The sequence below is a fragment of the Taudactylus pleione genome, unplaced genomic scaffold (genome assembly GCF_031769625.1).
Source record: "Taudactylus pleione unplaced genomic scaffold, aTauple2 ptg000138l, whole genome shotgun sequence".
Taxonomy (NCBI): domain Eukaryota; kingdom Metazoa; phylum Chordata; class Amphibia; order Anura; family Myobatrachidae; genus Taudactylus; species Taudactylus pleione.
This window is the reverse complement of record NW_028284540.1, coordinates 10,274,561-10,299,224: the sequence shown is the minus strand read 5'-3', so window position 1 is coordinate 10,299,224 and position 24,664 is coordinate 10,274,561. Positions and strand designations below refer to the sequence as shown.

General features: G+C 45.3%; 1 protein-coding gene across 5 annotated transcripts in view; it reads right to left on the bottom strand.

The window, feature by feature from the left end:
- EPB41L5 (erythrocyte membrane protein band 4.1 like 5) overlaps nt 1-24,664 on the bottom strand; it is a 157,421-nt gene that overhangs the window by 83,560 nt on the left and 49,197 nt on the right. For all 5 annotated transcript variants that reach the window (XM_088473647.1, XM_088473643.1, XM_088473646.1 and 2 more), the window contains exons 7-10: nt 20,959-21,011; nt 13,289-13,409; nt 11,648-11,735; nt 9,413-9,501 (exon numbers count right to left, since the gene is read on the bottom strand). In XM_088473647.1, the coding sequence (XP_088329773.1) occupies nt 9,413-9,501; nt 11,648-11,735; nt 13,289-13,409; nt 20,959-21,011 (351 nt within the window). The remainder of the gene's footprint in view (nt 1-9,412; nt 9,502-11,647; nt 11,736-13,288; nt 13,410-20,958; nt 21,012-24,664) is intronic.

The following is a 24,664-nucleotide window of genomic DNA, read 5'->3' as shown; positions in this document are numbered from 1 at the left end:
AAAATTGCTTCCCAAATGAGAACTCCCGGGATGAATACCACAGAGATGGCATTCGGTCCATGTGAAAATGTAAGACACTTCTGCCTGACTTAGAGTTCCTCCTTGGTGATTGAGGTAGGCCACTGCTGTGGTGTTGTCGGACTGTACTTGTACTGGCCTGCCCTGAAGAATATCCTGAGCCAGAGTGAGAGCTCTGTAGATGACTCAAAGTTCCAAGACATTGATTGGTAACTTTCCCTCGATTGGGGTCCAGCGGCCCTGGAAGGAGTGCTGGCTAGTTACTGCGCCAAACCCTTGGAGGCTTGCGTCCGTGGTAAGGAGAGCCCAGTCCAGGATCCAAAAGGGGCGACCCTTGTCTAAATGGAATGTCTGTAGCCACCAGGCTAGGAACAGGCGAACCTCAAGGGGGAGGCCCATCGTCTGGGATAGCCGTTCCACCTGGAGAGGATCAGGTGTTGTAGGGGCCTGGAGTGAAACTGAGCGAATTCCACCATGTCGAAGGTGGACACCATTGATCCCAATGTCTGCATTGCAGCGTGAATTGACACAATTGTTACCTGCAGATGATGGTGAAGAATCTCTGGGGAGCTGGCCAACAGCAAGAGGTCGTCTAAGTACAGGAGTAGTCTGATTCCTTGACGAAGAGAGGCCTCCAGAACTGCCATGATTTTGGTAAAGACCCGAGGGGCCGTTGAAAGGCCAAACGGGACAGCCTGAAATTGGTAATGCTTCTGCAGGATAGCAAAGCTGAGATATTGTTGATGAGAAGGAGCTATAGGTGCATGTAGGTAAGCGTCCTGAATGTCCAGAGACACCATAAAATCCCTAGGCTCCATAGCTAGCATAATAGAGCGGAAGGTTTCCATATGAAACCTGGGCACCCTGATAAACCTGTTCAGAGATTTGAGGTTGAGCATTGGCCAATGAGACCCATTGGGCTTCTGAACCAGGAAAAGTGTAGAATAATAAGCCCTTGCCTCGTTGTGAGGAGGGGACCAGAATTATTACTGCTGAATTCAGTAAGGACTGAATGGCTTTTTGGAGCAGCAGGGTCTTTGCTTGGGTCCGATCGAGGTTCTGTGCAAAAGAACTGCTGGTGGGTGTCGCCTTAGGAAGCATAGGGCATATCCGTGGGAGACCACTTCTCTTACCCAGGTGTCTGATGTGGTCGGACGTCAAAACCGGGCGAATGACTAAGGCGGCCTCCCACCCAGGGAGAGGCCCGTCCAGTCTGGCTGTAGGCTTGTCCTCAGACTTGGCAGGTGGACATCTAGTAGCCCAGGCTTGTATGGCCCTAGGCCTGGAGGCCTTGGCTGCTGCCGTGGAAAGGACTGACTCTTAGCTTTCCCTTGAGGGTGAAAGGAACGAAAGGATAATGTCCGAGGCTTTGTATTATATACAGAGGGCAGGAATGCCGTCTTGGAAGCTGCCAAAGTAGTTACAATTTTATCTAATTCTGGGCCAAATAGGATATCGCCAGAATAAGGAAGAGACTCCAGAGCCCTTTTGGAGTCGGAGTCTGCTTTTCCATATCCATAGCCGCTTCTCCCAAGTAGGAGGCTGCATCTCTAATGTGAGATATGTAGCAGAGTTGTTCCCTTGAAGCATCAGGGGGAAATGTCTCTTCTAGGTCCTTTGCCCAACTCTCAATGGCTTTTGCCACACAGACCGTAGCCCTAGCAGGACGAGTAATAGCTCCTGTAAGCGAGCATAAGGATTTGTGGCAAGATTCTATACGTCTATCTGTAATCTCCTTCAAGAAGGTGACATTCTTAACCAGACGTGTTACATGAGAATCCAGTGCTGGGAGAACCTCCCATTTTAGTGCAATCAGTAGCTGGAAGAGGGTAAAAGGAACTGAAAAGTTTGGAATTTTAACTTTTTACCGGGCATATTCCATGTTTCGCTCATGCGATCAGATAGCTGGTCAGTGACGGAACTCTGGTAAAACTACCTTTTGTCGTTTAAACAGTGGTTGTTTCTTAGGAGCTGGTTTTTCCTCTTCTATTTGTAAATTAGATTTTACAGCTCTCACAAGAGGAGGCATATTTAATTTAAAGGGTGGCTTCTCGTCTCCTGAGAGAGGTCCGAGTCTTCTGCCTGCCCAGATGATATATCAGAATCAGATAACTGGGTGGACCGGGAAGATAACAGCACGTTTAGTAGTTTTAGTAGGTAAAGGCTTTTCCTTTTGCAGCACTTGCTGAAAAACTGTAGAGGTATTAGCCAAAACTCTGTACTGAGGTAGAGAGTACGTCTAACCATGGGGGAGGCAAAGGATTTGCAGGGAGTACCTGCTGTAGACATCCCACAGGGGGGGGGGCTACCACGGGGATATCGATGTGACCTGAAGAACTGTACGCCCAAAGTGGGCGCCGCCAGAGGCAATAAAACCTGAAACGTAAATATGGGCAAACGTGCTGACTGGACCACAGTTTGGACCTTTGGAAGAAGGGTCAAACGCCGCTGGAAGGAAAATAACAACGCTAAAACCTGTAACGTAACTAGACAAAGTTGTCAGTCGGCTTCCCGACCCTTCAGAAGGAAGACCATGAAACCTGAGAGGAGAAACCTTGTAACTATTACACCCCAAGAGGTAGAGTTTCAAAACTTGGAGAGAAGCGTGAGATGGCAACTGAGTCCGGGCTTGCAGCATAGTACGGACCACGAGAGAGAACAACCTACAGCATCATCACTCCCAAGACTAGAAGTTCAGGAGCGAAAAAACAACAGAGGAAGTCCCCCGGAAGAAAAGAATCTAGGTGCAGCAAGTCTGGATACAGTGAAAGACACCACCCTTGGGAGAATAACAGTGTACCATGACTAACGCCGCCAGCCTGGAGCCATCAGGACTAACCTCACTTGGCCAGCCTCAATGCCCTGGAGACCTGAAGGAACAGTGTGGACAGCGAAAACAGATGATCTGGATAAAAATTCCACAGAACAGTTAAAGCGGCCACTTGCGGCAGCCAGCGAATACCAGGATCCCATGCAATGCTGGAACTTTGCAAACGTGTCCAGGCCCTGAGAACCAGGGGAGGAGAGAGGGAGAGAGGGAGAGAGGGAGAGAGGGAGAGAGGGGGAGAGGGGGAGAGGGGGAGAGGGGGAGAGGGGGAGAGGGGGGAGAGGGGGAGAGGGGGAGAGGGGGAGAGGGGGAGAGGGGGAGAGGGGGAGAGGGGGAGAGGGGAGAGAGGGAGACCACTGCCCTGGGAGACACATGGTTCTCAAAGTCCCCCTACGAGCCTGGCCATCACTGACAGCGAAGTAACAAAGGCTTCCGCCCTGGAAAACCACGGCATCAGGAAGGACCAAGGAGTGGACCTGGATGAGGAGAAAGGAAAATTCTCCACCCCTGGATAATGATGGGTGCTGCTGTATAGAATGGCAGAGGAGTTGTGGGGAATGCCCTCAACTTTGGAGAATTACCCACTGGGAACTCCTGAAATTAGAACCTGGTTTACTGAATGTTCAGCCCGGGCCATGGGCGAGGCACTGACCGAACCCTTGAGAGTGAAGTCGACAGGGTCCCCTGCTTTGTCCGCTGCAAGAAAACACCACTGTAGAAAGGTGTCAAAGGCCACCCCCAGAACTGAGGAATGGACATGGAAGACCCTGCAAAAGTCGAAGCACAGCCCTGTATCCTACACAAGCTGAACCTCAGAAGACAGCAAATTGTGCTATCTACTGTGCGCATTAGGCGCGTCAGCACCTACTGCATTGTGGTACAAATCCACGGAGCCAAGGCTCCACCGAATGGTAAGGCCCCGAATACCCAAGAAACCGAGTCAATTACCCATTGAGGAAGTTAGATGATCCTCCTCCAGCGGAATCAGCGTTCTAGACATGTAGAGAGGAGGTGTTGACCTTCATGCTGTGGATCCCAGATTGGAGAGAGTTCCTGCGAACTGAACAACTCACCCCCAGGTGCGCAAGGCACAAAAAGATCAAAGCATCCGGAATGAGCCTGGTCGGCCTGCAAACAAGGAAGGAGGTAAAACCCCAGTTTCCGTACCTGCAGCGGAATTGGAGCAACATGCCTGCTAAAAGCGCGGCCCAATTGTGCCGTGGTGGCGGACCGTCAAGGCACCAGAGGGAACCATGGTCCAAGATGCCAGGGCCCCAGGTGACTGAAGAAGTCACCAAAATGGTTGCTGACCCCCAGCATCCAACCTACCTCGTGCCGGCGAACTGAGTAGAAAGATAGATACTCCGTATGCCCTATGTTTGTATGGGGCCTAGCATGGAGATTCTTAGACATTCTGTTCCTTTGAACGCCTGCTGGGGAAGAAGCGGCTAGTGTTAGACTGACTCAGCCCATTAAAGAAGGAATGAAAACTTGGCAATGCGGACCCCGACTGCGAAGAGCCAAAAAGGCCCATCAAGCCAAACCAGCTTTAGCTGGCAACTCGGAAGCTACCTGTGCCCCATCTTGCTTGGCATCCCACATAGAGCTTACCGTGCCTGACCTACCTCCGTACAAGGAAACCCCAGGGCGAATCGCTGTGAAGCCCTATGGCTAAGATGGAAGCCGTAGTGATCTCTTAAACTCACGCCACCCATGTCAGGGTACGCCAAGGCCGGAAACAACCCCAGCCTATGAATCAAGACCAGAACAATCTTCCAAGGTCTAGCTAGCGGATCTCTACTGGATTCAGAGGTGTGCCCAGGAAGGCACGTGTGGTAGTCTAAATGGCTACCACAGTGACTGATGGAGGTCTTCCCTGTCGCTGGAAGCAACTGCGTAATGGACAGAGGCCCTGATTCAGACCCGCTCGCTGCCGCAGGCAGCTCGCAGGGTGTGTGGGATTTTGTTTGTTTATACTCCAGGCCGCTCACAAAGATGTGCGAGCGGGTTGGAGACAGTCACGATTATCGCGACCATTGGGCTTGCGACGAGACCCTGGGGTAGGGTCTCGGCTGCCGCAAGCCCAAGTGGACTCCCTGCTCTAATAGAGCAGTAAGTCCACTACTGACATCACTAGTGATGTCAGGAACGCCTGGCATTTGTGGGAGGACCTACTAAGGGAACACCTACATTTGTGCAGCCACACCCCCCCTCCACCCGCCTACAAAACGGGGCGAGCTGTCACTCACCATCGACAGCCGCCCTGTCTTGTAGCGAGCCCTGCAGCGTCTGAAGTTCAGTCGCTTGGCGGGGCTCGCGCAGGCCGGACACGGCGCGTGCGCAGTAGGGAACCATTGAGCCGCTTGCACCCCCCTGCTGCAGCTGCATAATGGTGAGCTGTCTAATCTCCCGCAGCAGTCCGCATTCATGTTGTGCGCTACTACAAGTAGCGCACAGCTCCTAACTAGAAAATAAACAAAAATAAATAACAAAACAATCATAAATAACTACACTACAGAAGGTAGAAAAATGGTGCCTCTCTCCTCAGGCACTTGACGAAGACTGGCATTATTGGATTGCAGGGGGGAGGAGCTAGGAGTTAAAGCTACAGTGTCATTAAGTGCCTGCTCCAGCCCAACCGACAATACCATGGTCCAGTGTCCCCCCAGCCTTGATGAAAGAGAAACGGTGCAGTGAACACCCTGCAGTATGTGTAGTGTGCAACCGCACTATATAGTAGGTAATAGCCCTCACAAATATAGAGGCGATGTGAGGAACAATGAACCCCTTATACCTTAGTATGTCAGGGTATATTAGAATAAAAGGGAAAGGTATAATCTGGACAGTATAGAAAGTAGAGATCAGCGCTAGCACAAGTCACATACAAAAAGGAAAAACCCCCCACTAAATCTACAATCAACGATACAGACCGCAGTGGCTGGTAGGATATAGCTCTGTATAACCTGGCCCGTGGGAGATTTATACAGGGAGAGTGGAACCAGAGTTCCCAGATAGTTATGAAGCAGAAAATGGCTGCCGTGTGTCTGAGGGGGCGGAGGGTGAGGGAGGAGCAGCTCACAGAATGGCTAGATCGCAGTGGAATGGCGACATGAGCTGGGGGAGGGGCTGTAGGGAGAAAGTCTTCTCCAAGTGCGGACGTTAACCACCGGATCCCTGGCCTCTAAATATGCCATGCTCCAGTATATTAATGCCCTGGTGATCTAGTGGAGTCGTGGGCGCATCAGTGTCCACATCAGCTCCTCCGGTCTGTCTCCTGAGACCGGAGGCTAGACTGCGTAAAAACACAGGCTCCCGCAAGCAGGGGTCCGCCTTACCTGTCCCCTGGATTCTGGGCTGCAGTCTGGGGAAAAAGATATATGCGATCAGTGCTCGCAAAGTAGGTGAGAAGGTAGAAATGAAAAGATGCCACTAGCAGCTGCCTTAGGGAGTGCCCCTGACTCCCTCAGGAATATCAAACCAAAGTAGATTAAAGTAGTTAATCTTAGAGGAAGCGCTCTACGGTATCTAACTATTTCTAAAATATATGTCAGTCTCACTGAATGTGTACAATATGGGGAAGTGGGGAATATTAATGCTGCCAAATAGGCCTATAGGTTCTTAAGTATTCTATGTATATCCACCATGGGAAAATAGTTCAGGTAAGCAAAAACTTGAGGCTGGATCTTGTAATTAATGTTGTATCAAAAGACCAATGATAAACATTGTTTATATCAGTAAACAGTTCAGGTGGGCAAAAACCTGAGGCTGAGTCTTGATCAGTAGTGTTAAAACCACAATTTCTGCAGTAAAGTTAATGGATAATCGCCAAAAGATATAGTATAATAATCGCAACGGAGTGGGGGGATAGATCCCATGTAACCACGTATCAGCTCAGTCTGGGGAGCCTGCTATCTAGTCCTCCTCAGAGTCCCGCCGGGAGTACCTAAGTGGGGCTCGGTGTCACGGCGCCGCGGAGGGGTAATGGAGCAGCAGCGCAGATGTCCATGGGACAGTCTTTTGCTACTGCTCAGTAGTCAAAACAGTAGAAATAAAAATAAATCATAAAAATAAGCTTGCGCTGCTTGAAGCAGCCCCACTGTTGAAAATGGTGGTCCAGCTCCTTCCGGGCACCAACGAAATGGAGTTGCCCTCAGGCTGTGGGCGGGATGGGGGTAAAGAACCAGAGCATCCTGAAAAGCTTTGCTGTTGGTGTCCAGTCCTCCAGGTATCATCTACACCCCATTGTCTTCCTGTGGAGCCCTATGGTCCTTGAATAACAAAATCACGATTTCTCCTTCATTCACTGGGGGAAATCTCAAAGCAGTCCCTAAACCTGGGTACACACCTTACAGATATATCTGAAGATCAAGTGGTCTACAGATATATCTGTAGATGATGGTTGTTCATACACACCAAACCACCATTATCTGTCTTCTGGCCGCAGGTCCCGCTGGCCAAGGGGCGTGTCGCACCCCTCTCCCTGTGACCTCTGCAGATATATTGGGCATCGGCTGTGCAGCAAAGCGAACTCAATATGTCTGAACGACGTCGTTCACAGACATATCGCTGGTACACACTGGCCGATGCACACAATATATATTGGCCAATCAATTGATCGGCCAATATATCTGGCAGTGTGTAACCAGCATAAGGGTGGGAACACTCCTGGGCAGTGCAGAATATCTTCCTTCCAAAGATAGCATCCTTGGACTTGAAAGCGTTGAATCTATAAACTTGTGAAAGTATGCACAGATGATGACCAGGTGGCTGCTATGCAGAGCTGCTTAACAGCTGCCCCATGCCTAGACACCCATGAAGCTCCCATTGACCTAGTGGAATGAGTCTTCAAGCTTTCTGGAACCGGAAAACCTGCCCTGACTGATAATCTCGCTAATCCACTGACCAATAGTCTGCTTGGAGGCTGGCCAGTTTGAAAAAACATACAAAACAAAAAGGACTATGCGTACAACTAATTTATTTTGTCCTTTCAACATCATTGTTTTAAAGATTTCACAATATCGAAAGGATGACTGGAGTCCCCTTCATGCAGAGACCCTTGAAACAAAGTAGGAACCTCAATTTCTTTTTCTAATTAATGTGGAACTTTCAAACCCCCTTTAGATGAAAAAGAGAGCCCATCCTTTACGTAGCCCTATCTCTATGAAAAATCAAAAACGGTGACTGACATGAAAGGGCGCCCAGAAAACATTTCCAGGTCGTCTGACTGCATTGGTTCAAAGGGTGCATCCTGCAAGACCAAATTCAAATCACATGGAACCACTGCAGAAACATAAGGTGGTTGTATATGTATCTCTTAATATCCCTTGAAAAAACTTCTGAACCTCTGGTATCAGAATTAAACCTTTCTGGGAAAATAAAAACAGAGAAAAAAAACCTGAGACCTGTCTTAAGTTAGGTTTCCTGAAGGTTCAAGATCTTTGTGTAAAAACAGAGATAAATGAGAAGTGAAAAGAACTTGCACCAATGAAAAAGGTCCAACGGAGGAAAGAAGTATGCAGCTTAAACTAAAGCTGGCCACACACTAGAACAACTTACATCCAACCAGCCAACTTGTTGATTGGTTGGAATGAAAATCTGGTAAGGAATGGGAGTAAATGATGATCAGAAATTTACTCCTAAATGCCAGAAAACAGATGAAAATGGTCGTCAGACAAGTTTGTTAAATGTTTGATTTAAACTATTTGTTTATACAACAGTTTTGGTCCATTTTTCAGCGTCTGGGAGCAAGTTGCTGATTGTATTCCTTACCAGATTTTCATTCCAACCAATCTACTAGTTGGCTGGTTGGACAGATAATCTTTAGATGTGTGGCCAGCTTTAGTTCCTGGTAGTTAACGGGATCAAATGGGAAGGGAGTTTCAGAACTTCTCCAACCTTTGTTTCAAGGTGTATGAGAAGGAAAAAGAAAGGAAAACAAATATAGTGTCCAAGAACATACAGAGACAACAACATCTTGAGACAAACCGGCTCGAGAAGAACTGGAACACCCCCCTTTTAATACCGCTAACTTAAAACCAGGAGTAACCTAGATAACTTAAAAAAAAGAAATTGGAAAGTTCTTCCTGTTGCACCAGGCAACATATCATGTCTTCCAGACACAGTGATCAATCATAGCCATCACAGATTTCCTAGCTTTTAACGGGGGCGCAGTGCGCATGTGCTACAATGCCACTGCCTTGGATGCTGCAGTCTGATTGACAAGGGACCTTTCAACAAAACGAAGGTGTGTCACCTCCATTTTGTGGGAGTGGTGAGGCCAGGGTCTGTGTCATCAGATGCAGATTTCCTAGCCACGGCAGAGGAGTTCTGTCACTCAGAAGCGGGATTACTGCGGCCATCCGATGCAGTGATGCTATTAGCGTACACCTCTGAATAAAGTCTATAGAGTGGAAGCTCCACTGGGGAAGATAGTAATTTACATCAGTATCTTTCTGTAAAGCCTTTAGGAACATGTGTGCGATATAAATAAATAGTCCTATAATCACCTACTGCAAAGTATATTTAAATAACCCACAGCAAGTGTAACACTCTAATTAGAGAACTTACCAGAAAAACAATCCAATTTTTGTTTCACCTTCAAATACCAGGACACCCGTAGGAGTCAGTCCAAGCCGATAGTCATTCCCGTCCCGAGCCTGTCCAAGTTACAGCAAAAACAGAATAATCAGTCAATACCACCACAGGAGATAGCTAAAGATTCTGAGGGAGGAATACTATAACTAGTGCTGTCCAGCTGCTCCATCTATTATGTTAGACAATATTCGCTCATTTTATTGTACACCTGTATGGGAGGTGCGTACCCAGTGATTCATTCGCAAACTGCAGCCAGCTTTGGCAATAAGATTAGATATACAGGAATTAAGGGCGCTGTGGAGATACAATAACTAAATACAGCTCACCAAAAGGGGTGGCTACCCCTAACAGAAACAAAAAAATATATAGAGTAGGGAGCGCAAATAGAAATTCAGAATTGAAGTTAATTAAATAATATAATAAAACACTGAATTAATATGTAAACATGAAAATAGATAACAAAATCCAGCAGTTAAGTAAATGATGCTGTAATTAGAACAGACATATGATCCTTATTTGCAGAGGTGCTAAACCAACAAGGTGTATAGCATGGAATTAAAACATGTAAAATACACTGTAAATATTTATATATAGTCTTATAAGAAGAAAAAAAATGTATTGTAGGAGTAATGATCGATCACTATAAAAAAAAAAAAGGAGAAACAAAAATTGCAATTGCATGCAACTTAAAAACAAGCTGAGCTTGGTTAAAAATGATCAGTTTCAGAGAGCGGTTTCAATGGATTATAACAGTTATTTAGTTGCAGTTCAGAGATGACTGATAAGAGCAATAAAGTCAGTACCCAAGTAGTCACCAGAAATAAAAATAGTCACTTATCTGGTTGATGGTGATACATATTAATCGTAGATGTCCTGGGGTAATCTTCCCCAAACGTGTAGCGATGCGAGCAGAGGGCAGTGTCCGGATTGCCACTCTGAAGCTGCGCAGAAGCAGGCTTTAGCTCGTAAGTAGCTGACAGGCGTCTCGATCTCTGGTTTGTCCTGGGCAGACAGGCTGGGGGATAGAGTCCGCTGACCTTTAAATCCCGCTTGCCGTGGTATGTGAAAGCCGGCTAGTGCCCGTGTAGAGCGGACACGTGTCTCAGTCTCCGACATGTCCTGGGAAGAACAGGCCGGGGAATAAAAATCCGCTGACCTTTAAACCATTCACCGTAGTGTGTAAGGCCGGCACCTTATTGAGCTGTTAAACAGTGGGGTTAGTTGACAGCAGGCGGTATTGGTACCAAATAGATGAAGTGGGCTTAACCGAACGCGTTTCTCTGCCTAAACATCTGTCAGTTTCCTCGGAGGTAGTCAAACTTTATTGCTCTTATAATCAGTCATCTCTGAACTGCAGCTAAATAACTGTTATAATCCATTGAAACAGCTGTCTGAAACGGATAATTTTTAACCAAGCTCAGCTTGATTTTAAGTTACATGCAATTGCAATTTTTGTTTCTCCTTTTTTATAGAGATCGATCATTACTCCTACAATACATTTTTTCTTCTTATAAGACTAATGTAAATCTTTACAGTGTATTTTACATGTATTAACCCCATACTATAGACCTCGTTGGTTTAGCACCTCTGCAAATAAGGATCATATGTCTGTTCTAATTACAGCATCATTTACTTAACTGCTGGATTCTGTTATCTATTTTCAGGTTTACATATTCATTCAATGTTTTATTAAATATATTATTTAATTAACTCCAATTCTCAATTTCTATTTGCGCTCCCTAATCTATATTTAGCTTTGGCAGTAAGCTTGTAAACCCCCAGTGCCCTGTCATTCTGGATGGAAAATTAGAGAAGCTACTCGTTTCGAAGTACCTTTTCCCAACCATACTGAAGGCGCTCTGTGCACATTGCTAGTTATTGATTCACCACTCTGTTTGTCAGGAGACCATTTACAGGAAGAGAAGCAGAATAATGTTACAGCTCAATTTTAACATATCTGAATCAGCAATACAAATAATGGCTAAGAAATCTACAGGGAACAGCTAAACATACAGAATCATGAAGAAAACATTTGTGCTAGACATGGATTACAAAAAGTGATGCCCACTGCTATATTAACCTGGTTTCCGGACCCACTTATAAGAGCCTGACACAGTTAGTGGTGTGTTCTACACTTCTAAACCAAAAAAAAAAAAAAATGTTGCAGCACTATATGGTAGTAACATAAAGCAAGTGGGCATCACTCACCTTTACAAGATGCATATCCACACCATACATCTCCAGCCACTTTGCTTTATTGAGATAATTTGTCTCGGCCTCTGAAGGAGTCTGCCCCCTGGAAGATAAAATCATTAATTCCACATCAAACAGTTGATGTTAAAGGTAGATGGTTACCCAAAGATGTATAGTTAGTGAGAGACACAGACCACATCTTCAAAATTCATAAAAATAAAGTATAAAAAAAAAAGTCTTGGTTAAAAACCCACATACATAAATTAAACAGAATAAAAAAATAGTATCAATATAATTAATGACACAGCTATGAATGTATTAAAAACATTAGTAAGCCAATAAGTATAATGGAAATAAAAGGATAACTTAGAAGACTATGGCCAAATATGGAACCATGTGTAGAATTACAAATAGATTATAGAGAGGTAACCATTAACTAATAAAGCCAATCTATGGCACCAATTGTAAAAGGCTACATTCACATTCGAAAGACGTGAGGAGAAACAGAAACAAAATTACACAACCCAGATGCCCTGCAGAAATCACTGCAGCTGTTCTTTGGATCTCCGGGGGTGTTTCAGCTGAGGATGCTGAGGCCATCACAACTGTTAACATGGTAGCAGCTGCGATAGCACTAATATGGTAATGCAGCAGGAGGCGTCATGCCTCCTGCATGCATTACTGATCCAAGCTGCATGCTTGGAAGCGGCATCTGATCATCTGTGCTATCATCTGAGTGACCTCCCAACGGCGACAACATGCCTCCATTTTGAGAAACAAAGGCCTCCTCCCTGGCCAGAAAAAGCAGCAGTCTGTCAATCACTGACAGTCTGCTGCCGGACTATGTGCATATTCGCAGACCCGTTCTGAGATTACGCAAAACTGGTACTGTGCATGCAGAGATTCCCAAATATCGGAAATCTGTGATCAGCAGTGCAATCAAGCCCCCTATACGGGCAGCCTCACACCTTGTAGACATTTTTTCTAAATTCAGTTCAGCGTTTGAAAGCTAGTTCAGACTAGGGAGTCCAGAACACCAAATGGATACCATGTGTAAAATACTTATGCACATAATAAATAGTACATTTAAATTTACTGCCTAGCATTTCTAAAGCTGAGTACATATTAAACTATGTGTGTACCCAGCGATACGACTGACACCCCCCTGCCGACAGGCCAACATATCTGGTGGCCGGTACACAGTAGACGATCCAGTGCCCGACATGTCGGCCCATGCTGCATACCGCTGCACAGGGTAGTCAATCGCATGGTCAGGTTGAGCTGCATGTAGGGCCGACCTGACTATGCAGCCAACGACCCCAAGGGAGGGCGCACTGCCTGACATAGTGGGTACACATTTGTCGTTCCGATCTGTGAGAATCAGGCAAATCATTCAAAATAACGCTAAGTGTGTAGCCAGCTTAAGAGTCGCGCAATCAGAAAAGCAAAGCTGGCAAGAAACAGGTTAATGGCTGAGGAATACATTAAACACATCATCTGTTCTAGAAAAGGAGTGCAGTGAGTCAATTAATAGGATACAAAATATCAAGACAATCTATTTTGAGTCAAGAAACACATTAGATAGTCTGGAAAGCTCTCGTTTAGCAAGAAACAGTGTAGTACAAATAATTCAGATCTGTTCACATCATATTCTACCTGAATTCCTTCCACTTCTCAAACACCGCAAGCTCCAGCTCCTCAGTCTGAGTCTGCACAAAGCGAAATTCTGATACCAGATCTGGTGTATGCTCCAAAGGGTCGAAATCTCCCAGCTCCCCTAAAGAAAAAAAAAACAAAACAAAAAAAAAAACGAGTGATTATTAGATCAACTGGGAGATATTACATTATAAAACTACATGATAGATACACTACTCCATGAGTGGAACTTTGGCAATACTGAAAAAGGTCTAGGACATATGTGCAATATTGTTTGTTTTTTCTTTCCCTTTTCCCCAATTTTGTAATGTTACTTTTTATGAGCATGCTTTTTATCATATGTATAAATTTTGTGAGCGAGTTCAAGCCTTTTCCTGCTTGGAGCAGCTGTGGTGTAGATAAATATTAATATAGTTATTATACTACTAGAATGCCTGTGGCGAACATTTTGACAATTTGAACCCAGAACAGACGTACGGAAAATGCTTTGCTAGATAATATGTTAATATGACGGAATCGGGTAATAAAAGGTGTGTGTGAAACATAAATCGGCTAAGCCATGCCCATCGATGGTTTTTGGGGATTTTTTTTATTGTAATATTCAGCCAATTTGTAAGTGCGATGATATATTTGCCCATGGATTCTGAAGCAAAATGGACCGTTTCCAGAGGGTACTGCAAGCTGAGCCCCTATAGATGCAAATGATAATGCACTGTTACTCCGCCTCACCATCCCCCGCCAATCAGCGGCTGCCGGCAGCTCTTGTAGAAAGCAGAGAAAAGAGGCATTGCTTTTAAGGCGCAAACCCAGTGCTGATTGGCTGGGAGTTGAGAGTTTGGAAACGAAGTGTTGGAGAAAGTAGATGAGGGAAGAGCGCCCCCTACGGCAGCAGCCACACGTGTTGTGCCGCCTGCGCGCCATCCCTCATTATGTAATAGCTGCCAATCAGAAGTCGAACTGAGCAGAATAAACAGTGTCCGCACATGGCTAGGGTGCTGGGTCCACGTGAGAGCACAGACTACAATTAGTGCATGAGAACGGCAGCAGGCTATCCCGCAGTGATTGCGCCGAGCCAAAAAAATTTGGGTACCAATTGGGGTTCTACCTGACATTTTGTGGGTCCCATATAAATCAAGGTTTTCTGTAAATCTAACAATTTAGCAGCTACAGCCCATGAAGCATGTAGCAGATGACACTGGTCCCGGTAGGAAAATAACACAAAACACATTTGTCCCCACATGAAGAAAAACACACACATGATTGGCCCAGATAGGATGAAAAAAAAATTACAAACACTACGACCCCCACAGGAAAAATATAAAACACACTGATTTAAATTCATTGCACTGCATCACTGTAGCGGTCAGCAGCATGCAGCTACATGACGTCACGTCTCTGCATCACCATCTCTGGGTCACGCCAAGATCAACTGCACACATGGAAAAGTCCAGTGCTTACAGAATATGTGGGGCCAGTATAAAAACTGTGTGCTTCCCTACTCGGAGACACAAAGAGAGGGGAAAGCAGGCAGATGCTCACAAAGGCTGGGTGGGCAGAGGGAAGTGGATAGATCCCCTTCAGTTTTTGGCCAGACGTCATCAGCTACGGTCGTCATTCCCTGCCATCCACGTGGGCACAGAGGGGGAATATAATCTAATAGCCAAGCACGAATCATGGCGAGTGAAGCGCGGTGAGCCAAGTTTATTTTTTGGTGGACTGTATAGGCAGGGAACCGCACTACCGCCCTCAGTCCAAAGCACTTCTAGGTACAGTAACTGAAGGTGGAATACCTTTCCATTGGCAGAGGCACACATGTGGATGGTGGGCAGAGGAACAGATGGGGGTAAGCTGAAGCACACATGGGGAGGGTGGGCAGAGGGACATACATACATATCCACACACACACACACCACTGCTGGGCTGCCAAGTATGGACAGCCGCCCAGCACCTCCCCCTCTCCTGGTGCAGACATAAGCAGACACCTCCAGACAATCCTGGCGGCCGCTGCACAGCGCCCACTATACGCAGCCGCTGTGCCTTAAGCCAACCTGGAGCAACAGCCACCATTAAAGCCCCACCCGCTACCACTTACCTGAGGTGGTCTTCACTCTGAGTGAGGGAGCCGCCATTGTCACGCCACGTCAGGAGCCGTATGTCCATGTAATGCCGCAGCATGACAGTAAGGGCGCCAAGGAGTTCCTTCATCTTTTTATTCCCTGCAGCCAGGCCAGGGTCAATCAATCATTCAATGAAAAGCCAGAGATTAGCCGCAGCTGAGCCCCCAGTCACAGACACAGTGCTATAGCACGTATTTGCGATCACTGTCCCGCTTCCCCTGGGTCACTGTGCCAGCTCTGTGCTCTGGTAGTTTTCTTGACATTTTAAGGTTAGCTATACTTTTTCTTTTTTTTTTTCTTCCAAATTCTGTAATTTATTGCTGACTGAAATCTGTCGCAAAAGAATTACATTAATATCTCATTACTCTTTGAGATATTCAAATTCAAAGAGCGATCTGGACAAAGGGATAGATATATATATATATATATATATATACACACACACACACACACATACATACACACACATATATATATCTATCTAATATATATATCTATCTATATATATCTATATATATCTATATCTATATCTATATATATATATATATATATCTATATATACACACACATAATATTTGCCGGTACTAACTTTTTGCCGGTTTTGTTTGATTTATCCTTCATTAAATTGCTGGCTGATAAGTTATTGCAGATCAGGGTATCGCTCTTTCATTAAATGGATTGTTTGCATTTATTTCGTTTATTAAGGCGATTAAGGGTAATGTTCAGCCCTCTGAAGGTTAATGTGTAGCATGTGCAGCCTTTGAAGTATATCAGGTCTGTAATAAATAACTAATGTGGATAATAAATGTATGTTTAGTGTATAAAAACTGTATACATTTTCTGGAGCAATTATGTTGAGACATTACAGTTTATCATATCTTACACATAGCGCCGCCGCACAAGTGAAACTTAAAAGGTCACAAATTACATGCAAAACATTTTCTCATTTGATTTTATACAAAAACGTACATATGAAGTTTATTCAGATTAATAGGCCCCATACACCAGCAATGGATTGTTGCAATTCCCCGATCACCAGGGGCCGGGGTCCAGGCATTGGTGAAATTCAACATGTTGGATTTTCCCGATCCCAACCAAAATATGATCAGGATTGGCAAATCTGGGATTTTTAACATGCACAATTTCTCCGATTACCTTACATATCGGCAAGTCGATGGCCACCAATTGGTGTTTCCAACCTGCAGATTGGAGAAATGGTTGTATGATGTATAGGGCCCGTAACATAACACTCTAAAAACTTTTGTTGAATGACAGCTGCAGCCAAACTGTTACAAGGCCTTGTTCCAGATGCACCAAGATTCTAGATGCGACAGAATGACAGGATCACACACACATAGATATCAACCTGTTCTATAGGATGCCTACTAGATTCTTAGAAGGCCATTAGCGGTCAGAGAATGATCCCAGTCGCCTTATAATACTGTTTTCCAAATTGTTCAGAGAGACTATTAGCCACCACACTCTTTACGGTGATATCGCATAATTTGTGAACATCTTAGGGGAATAAGCATTCATAGGTAATGAATCAGACAGACACACAAGAGCATTACTTATAGGTTTCAGGAAAGTAAACAAACATTTTCTGCTCATCCTGGAAGATTAAAAGGGAGCAGAAAAACAAACAAAGTTTAAAGAAATAAATGTATTTTGCAAGGACATAGTTGTCAAGATGGGGTTAATCACACAAGAAATATGGGAGTAAAAGGTTAGCACAGGATTCTTCTGTAAATATAATGTTTCCAGATAACGAAACATGATGCTGCTAAATCCAGATTAACATCTCATGTCATCTAAAAACAAAATCTTCTTATCCATCCAGCAGACAGACAGGGGGCTTACTGTGCTACCACTGGCTATAGCAGTCATTCCCGGAACTCGGTACCACATACGCCAGCATCTCTCACAGCCAGAGATACAAAGGACTGGTTAGCACAAACCCATGCACCCATCTTATATTTTGGAGCTATGTGATATTTGTTACACGTATCTAACATATTAAAACATGCACGGTAAAGAAAATCAAACTTTTAGGAGCCAGGTAAACATTTCTGCCAGTCAAATAAGGACTTTTGGGCTGTTGGAATCTAGACATTAATCCCAAAAAGGGACAACCTGGAGGAAAGGCAGACAGGGATTTACATCTTGAAAATATCGCTGTAACACGAAAAGCATTATTACGCAGTCCCTAATAAATTTCACTCAACCTCAATATTTCAAGTCTTAAAATCTGTTGTTATTGAAATAAAAATAAATAGTTACTAGACAAAAAAACAAAAACAGACATACAATGACAAACTACCCTTGTACAGTTTATAGAAGAAATTTGTTTATCAGATTCTACCATGATCACATTTTGTGACTAATCAGTATAACCCATGAAATTCGGGGCCATGTGTCCTCTTCTGGTTCTACTACTGCTTTGATGTCAGAGTACTCTTGTACAGCAAGGATGACTGGCTGGAGGAATATTGCTCCCCAGCAGGTAGCATGATCAGAGAGTTGTGTGTAGGGTACCAAGGGTTCTTGTCGGATAGTGGTCTTTGACTGCCCTGGTCTTATCTTCAGTGAGGGAATGTCAAAGACCACAACACAGAGAAGGCAAATCTCCAAAGAACTGGGGGTAGATTTACTAAAGTTTCTTAAACAGACATGTGGTGGTGCCCATAGCACCAACCAGATTCTAGCTAACAGATCTCTATTGCATTCTAGAAAATGATCGAATCGGATTGGTTGCTATAGGCAACACAACCACTTGTCTGTTTTTGAAGCTTTAGCAAACCTAGCCCCTAGACTCTTAAGAGACTTGCACCTATTATGGCTGCAAAGGGTAGGAAATACAGAAAGGGATAATGGGAAAGGCCGCAAAAGATTATTACGGAGATAATCTGCAATAAATTAATTTGGACCCAACCTTAAAAATTAAATTTAAATACAATATTTAATTTCACCTGTTACTTTATTAGGAACAATATTAAAGGAATCATTCATAGTTGGCCTTCAACTTCCAAATCATTATTGACTTTGTTTCTAGACTTACAGAATACTCAATTAAAACCACAATTTTTTACACAAATCCTCAATCACTGTTAAAATGTCTGACATGTTCTATTCTAAATACTTATGGTTATTTAGAAGTTTAGTTTGAAATCAGCACCATTCATCAGTGCTGCATCTCTAACTAAATCAATGCATGGTTCAGTTCTGCGGCAGGTTGAGGTTAAGTTCTAACTGTTATATTTGGAACCAACTGTCTTTAGCATAAAATATTTTGAAACGTATCCAACAGGCCTGGGCTTATGTGGGATTACTGAAGCCTTTTTTGCTTTATGTTTTTAGGAGGATGCAGTCATTATGTCTACATTTACAAGGTTGACAATCATAACTGTCCAACATTGTGGTGTTGACATGCAGACACTCTCAGAATTAAGGCTAGGCTGCAGAAGGGGAGGGGGTTTGGGCCAGGCACTAGGGGGAGGGCTAGTGACACTCAATGCTGGAAACGCCACAGGATCAGCTGGAAGTCTCCGTCAGCTGACCGCTGGACCCGAAAGACACTGAAGTCAACAATGGACTGCCAGGAACATTTTGTCCACACTCTAATCATATTGCCATTTTATTAGTGTCAACATGACAAATGTCGATGTGGTCACTGTCTACATGCCAAGCATGTTGATGTGCTGCAAGTTCACATTACAACCATCATCATCATCATCATTTATTTGTATGGCACCACAAGTGTTCCGCAGCACCTTACGAAGTACATAAACAAATGTGAATAAGAAGCCAGTAACTTACAGTACAATACAATGCAGGACAAGGACATATTTATACACATTGCTGAATTAGTGAGTATAACACTCAAATAAGCAAAAATTAAACAAGTGTTCGATGCCCTAGTGGGGAGTAAGGAGTAGATGGAAGTATAAGTATGGAGAAGAACAAGAGGAAGGAGTGAGAAACAGGCGTGACACAGATGGGGTAGACAGAGAAGAAGGAGCATTTAGCAGTGGGTTAGGATGAGCTGGAAGGCTTTGATGAAGTAGTGAGTCTTGAAAGCCCACATTGTTATGTCCAGGTTAATCAATTTGGCATCATTGTAAAGCCTCTGCTAAAGTTGGAACATGGTGACTGACTACGCTATGGACCAGTAGTGACGGATGTCTTTTGTAGTCCCCAAGACTGGTGCTTCTCTTGCCATTTTTATGCTCAATTACTCGATTAGAGCTGTTTAATTGATGCAAAGTTGTTTCAAAAGTTTTTAGATCGTAGAAATTTATGTGTGATGTGTTTTGAATATATAAATCTATTTTTTTAAGAAATGGGAATATATATCTTTAGACTCGTTTGTTGGAGCTATACAGAGGCAGTTATGAGTCTGCTACATTTGCTTTGAATAAGTGATAAATTCATTGAAGAAGTATTGAAAATAAAGAGTTTGCAAATTGGTCAATGAGGTTTTAAAGGTTTTGGGAGGATGCAGTCATTAGGTCTACATTTACAGGGTTGACATTTATGTTCATGGCAATTTCCAAAATCCTAATTATTTAAATTATAAATGTGACATTACAAGGCTTATTTTTTGTTTTTGTTTCTTCTATCTTAGAAAACCCATTTCCGAAATGAATAACAACCTTCATGAAGTGTTTAGAAAACAAACACAAAAAAACCCCAAGTTTAAATGACACATTCAGGGCTGATTCAGAGCCGGACGCGATTTGCGCTCGCTCGTTCAGAAAATAGGGGTGGCTATTCAAATGAACCATTCGCTCTTTGCGGTCTGTTCACGCCTCAATGTCTGAACGAGTTAACAAAACTTGCGGTCGTTTTTAGAAAAAATGCGCCCCCTGGCCGCTCGCATCCTACGTCATGTCCGCTATTTATTAGATTAATCGAGTACATCGACCAGGGTATGATCTGCTCGCTATTCTTGTGGTTGGTTTTTGCTACCACAATATTGCGAGCAGTTCTGGCTAGAAAATAAAACAGTGACGTGGTCAATGACGCTGCTGTATTAATTATGCACACCCTTAAAACGCCCGTTTTGACCTTTAAGCACGCCTGCGTTCGGATCTCCACTCCCCGTTTTCAAGCACTTTCCCCTGTTACCACCCACCTACGCCTCATTCTGTCACTCAAAATAGCAGGCATTCTCTATTTTGCGAGCACACGATTTTCGGCCGCACTGACTGGTTCGCGCATGCGTATTACGATCCGTACGCATGCGCAGTTGGGCAAACATCGCTCGGAGCGAACGAGCGGCCGCTTACGAGCGGCTCTGAATCAGGCCCTCAGCCCGATCCACTTCCCGGTGGAAACTTTTTGCAGAATATGTAATTTGTCGGAATACAAAATACTTAAAACATTTTTCTACCAATTGGTGAATTTGACTGAATATATTGAACCCATCTTGCTGAATGAAACAATAGAATCAAGTTTAGATCAGCAGAGCTATACTCAGCAGAGTATCTAGCTTCAGAACTAGACCTTATTCATATTTAAATATATATTTTATATACTAAATCCTCCCCCTACCTTGCAGGGTGTATGCTGCCAACTGCACACAGGTATCAAATGGACATTCCAACCTGAAAGACAAAGCATAGGAGACTATTAAAACAGTTACATCTATTTTACTTCATGGAGATGGTGACTGCCAACCAACCAGATCTGAAGTCAGTCTGGCATTGACTAGACTGTGGCCACAATCCAGTCTTACGGGATTGTGTGTGGTCAAACAGTTAACAGCTTTGACAATGCTGCATAGTAAGCCCATATGTGGTGGTTTTCCGGTAACTTGATACATAAAGCAATATAATTATTGCAGAATAAAAATACACTAGATACCAGATTGGATAACACCAGAACCACAATCCCAAACTGGCAAGACAAGATAGCTCAGACACAAAAGACCTGCAATAGCTATAACACTCCCGGGCCTTGGTGGGAGAAGCCACCAGCCTAGAATATTTCCATTTATCTGCAGAAATTTACAGTGTTACTAATAGCATAATCTACAGAATAAAAATTTTGGGCTACAGCCAAAGAGTACTTTTGAACCCTTGACAACTTGAAAACCTTAGGCCCGAATTCAATTAGCTGCGAAAAGCAGAGATTGGCAAAACATTTCACCTGTTTTCAAAGTATCGTCGTATTCAATTCCAGGACATTTTCGCCTAGGCGAAAAAGTATCTCCAGCAAAAGGCAGGAGAACTGTGCAAAATCCATATTTTGGGGGTACGAATGTGGGGACTTTGTTCAGAACCCTTTGGATACCCCCCTAATGACCAATTAGGCAAGAACATTTTAAAATGATCTTAATTCAACCCAAAAAAACACATTTTTGGGGCGAAAATGTAAAAAAATATGAGATATGGTAAGAACTTACCCTTGTTATCTCTATTTCTACGAAGTCCATAGGGTTCCACAGGATACCTTGGGGTATAGGTGATGACGTCAGGCATCGGGCACCATAGAGTTAAGTTTCAGCCTCCCAGGATGCACTAGGGTCCCCCTCCTATACCCCGCCCCCGAGCAAAGGCATCTCAGTTAGGTACCAAGCCATAGGCCGGAGGAGGAGAAGGAAGAGAGAAGAAAGATCTGGACACACACAAGAATCACATTCTCACCAGAGGGAGACGGAAAAACCGGTGACCAGAGTAAAGCCCATCTGCAGCACAGGTGCGACAGGGCGGGAGTCCTGTGGAGCCCTATGGACTTCGTAGAAATAGAGATAACACGGGTAAGTTCTTACCATATCTCATTTTCTACTTCAGGGTCCATAGGGTATCCACAGGATACCTTGGGGATGTCCCAAAGCAGTATCCTTCAAGGGGGGGGAAGCTCCTGTGCTGAAAGGAGAATCCGCCGCCCGAAGGAAGCATCCTGAGAGGCAAAGGTGTCAAACGCATAATACCTCACAAAACGTATGGACAGAGGACCACGTAGCAGCCTTGCAGATCTGGACTGCAGAGGCACCACGTCGAGCTGCCCACGAAGGACCCACAGACCTAGTGGAATGAGCCTTCACAGAAGGAGGAACCGGCAGGCCTTCATGAAGATAAGCTTCAGAAATAGCCATACGGATCCAGGCTGCCAAAGTTTGCTTTGAAGCAGGACAACCCTTTTTACGGTGCCATAGAGAACAAACAAGGCGTCCGACATCCTAAACGAAGAAGTGCAGTCAACATAAGTCCTTAAGGCCCGCACAACATCCAAAGTGGCCTCACCCACTGAAAGGCCGGGTGAGTTAAAAGCTGGAACAACTATTTCCTCGTTAACATGAAACTGGGAAACAACTTTGGGAAGAAAATCAGGACGAGTGCGTAGCACTGCCCTGTTCCCATGAAAAATCAAGAAAGGGGGTCTACAAGAGAGAGCCCCTAAATCAGAAACAAGTCTGGCCGAAGCTATGGCCAGAAGGAAAACAGTCTTAGCTGTAAGCCATTTAAGATCCACTGAGCCCAGTGGTTCAAACGGCGGTCCTTGGAGAGCTCTCAGGACCACAGCCAAGTCCTAAGGCGCAACGGGTGGTACAAAAGGCGGCTGAATTCGCAGAACGCCCTGCATAAAAGGTGCGTACATCAGGGATTGTAGCAATCCTACGGTGAAACCAGACAGAGAGGGCAGAAACCTGCACCTTCAAAGAAGCAAGGCGAAGCCCGTGGTCTAGTCCCGCTTGTAGGAAGGTGGGTACACGAGACAGACGAAACTCCCACGGTGCATAACCTCTCGGTCGACACCACTGGAAGAACGTATGCCACACGCGATGGTATATTCTCGCGGAAGACGGTTTCCGAGCTCTTAGCATGGTTCGCACCACAGTGCTGGAAAACCCCCAGGACCTTAACATTGCAGTCTCAACAGCCACGCCGTCAAAGACAGCCGAGTCAGGTCCGGGTGAAGACAAGGACCCTGTGACAGAAGGTCCAGTCGGAGCGGTAAGCGCAGAGGACTGTCCACGGACAGACCCTGAAGGTCTGAGAACTAGTGCCGTCTGGGCCATGCGGGAGCTATCAACAGGAGCGTCCCTCCTTCCTGTTTGAATTTCCGGATTACCCGTGGAAGAAGGGAAACCGGAGGAAAGAGGTAAGCAAACCGGAACGTCCACCGGACGGACAGAGCATCCACCAGGGACGCCTCTTCGTCTCTTGCGCGAGACCCGTACACCGGCAACTTGTTGATGTGCCGGGATGCCATGAGGTCGATCTCTGGAAGACCCCACCTGTCCACAAGCAGTTGAAAAACGTCTGGGTGCAGGGACCATTCCCCTGGATGAACGTCCTGGCGACTGAGAATGTCCGCCTCCCAGTTTAGCACTCCTGGGATGAAGACAGCTGATACGGCCGGAAGATTGCGCTCCGCCCATACCAGGATCCGAGACACCTCTACGAGAGCCGCCCGACTTCGGGTTCCTCTTTGCCGGTTTATGTAGGCCACGGTGGTAGCATTGTCCGACTGGACCTGCACTGGGTGACCTTGGAGAACCCGATGTGCCTGCTGGAGAGCATTGAAAACCGCTCGGAGTTCCAAGATGTTTATTGGAAGCTCTGCTTCTGCCGGAGTCCACCTGTCCTGGAACAAGTGTGGACCCGAGACCGCTCCCCAGCCCCGAAGACTGGCGTCCGTTGTTAACAGGACCAAATTCGCCACCCAGAACGGACGACCCCTGTTGAGATGGGTCGTCTGCAACCACCAGGCTAGAGACAGGCGAACCTCCGGAGTGAGCACCAACGTCTGGGACTTCAGACTCTGAGGCAGTCCATTCCATTTGGACAGGATCAGGTGCTGCAGAGGTCTGGAGTGAAACTGGGCATATTCCACCATGTCGAATACCGACACCATGGAGCCCAGTAACCTCATTGCCGAGTGCAGAGACACCCGGCGGCTCTGCAGACAACTGCGCACCCTGGACTGTAAGGCAAAGATCTTTTCCCCCGTCACAAAGATCCTTTGCCGTCCCGAATCCAATAAGGCTCCGAGATGCAGAATCCGCTGAGACGGGATCAGGGTGGACTTCTGCCAATTTATCAACCAGCCGTGTCGTTGCAGTAGCGCAATGGTCAGGTCCAAGTGGCGCAGAAGGAGCTCCGGAGATCCTGCCACTAAGAGAAGGTCGTCCAAGTACGGCAACATGCGGACTCCCTGCAGTCGCAGGGAAGCCGCCATGACCGCCATCACCTTGGTGAAAACACAGGGTGCTGTCGCCAGGCCAAAAGGTAACGCCCGGAACTGAAAGTGG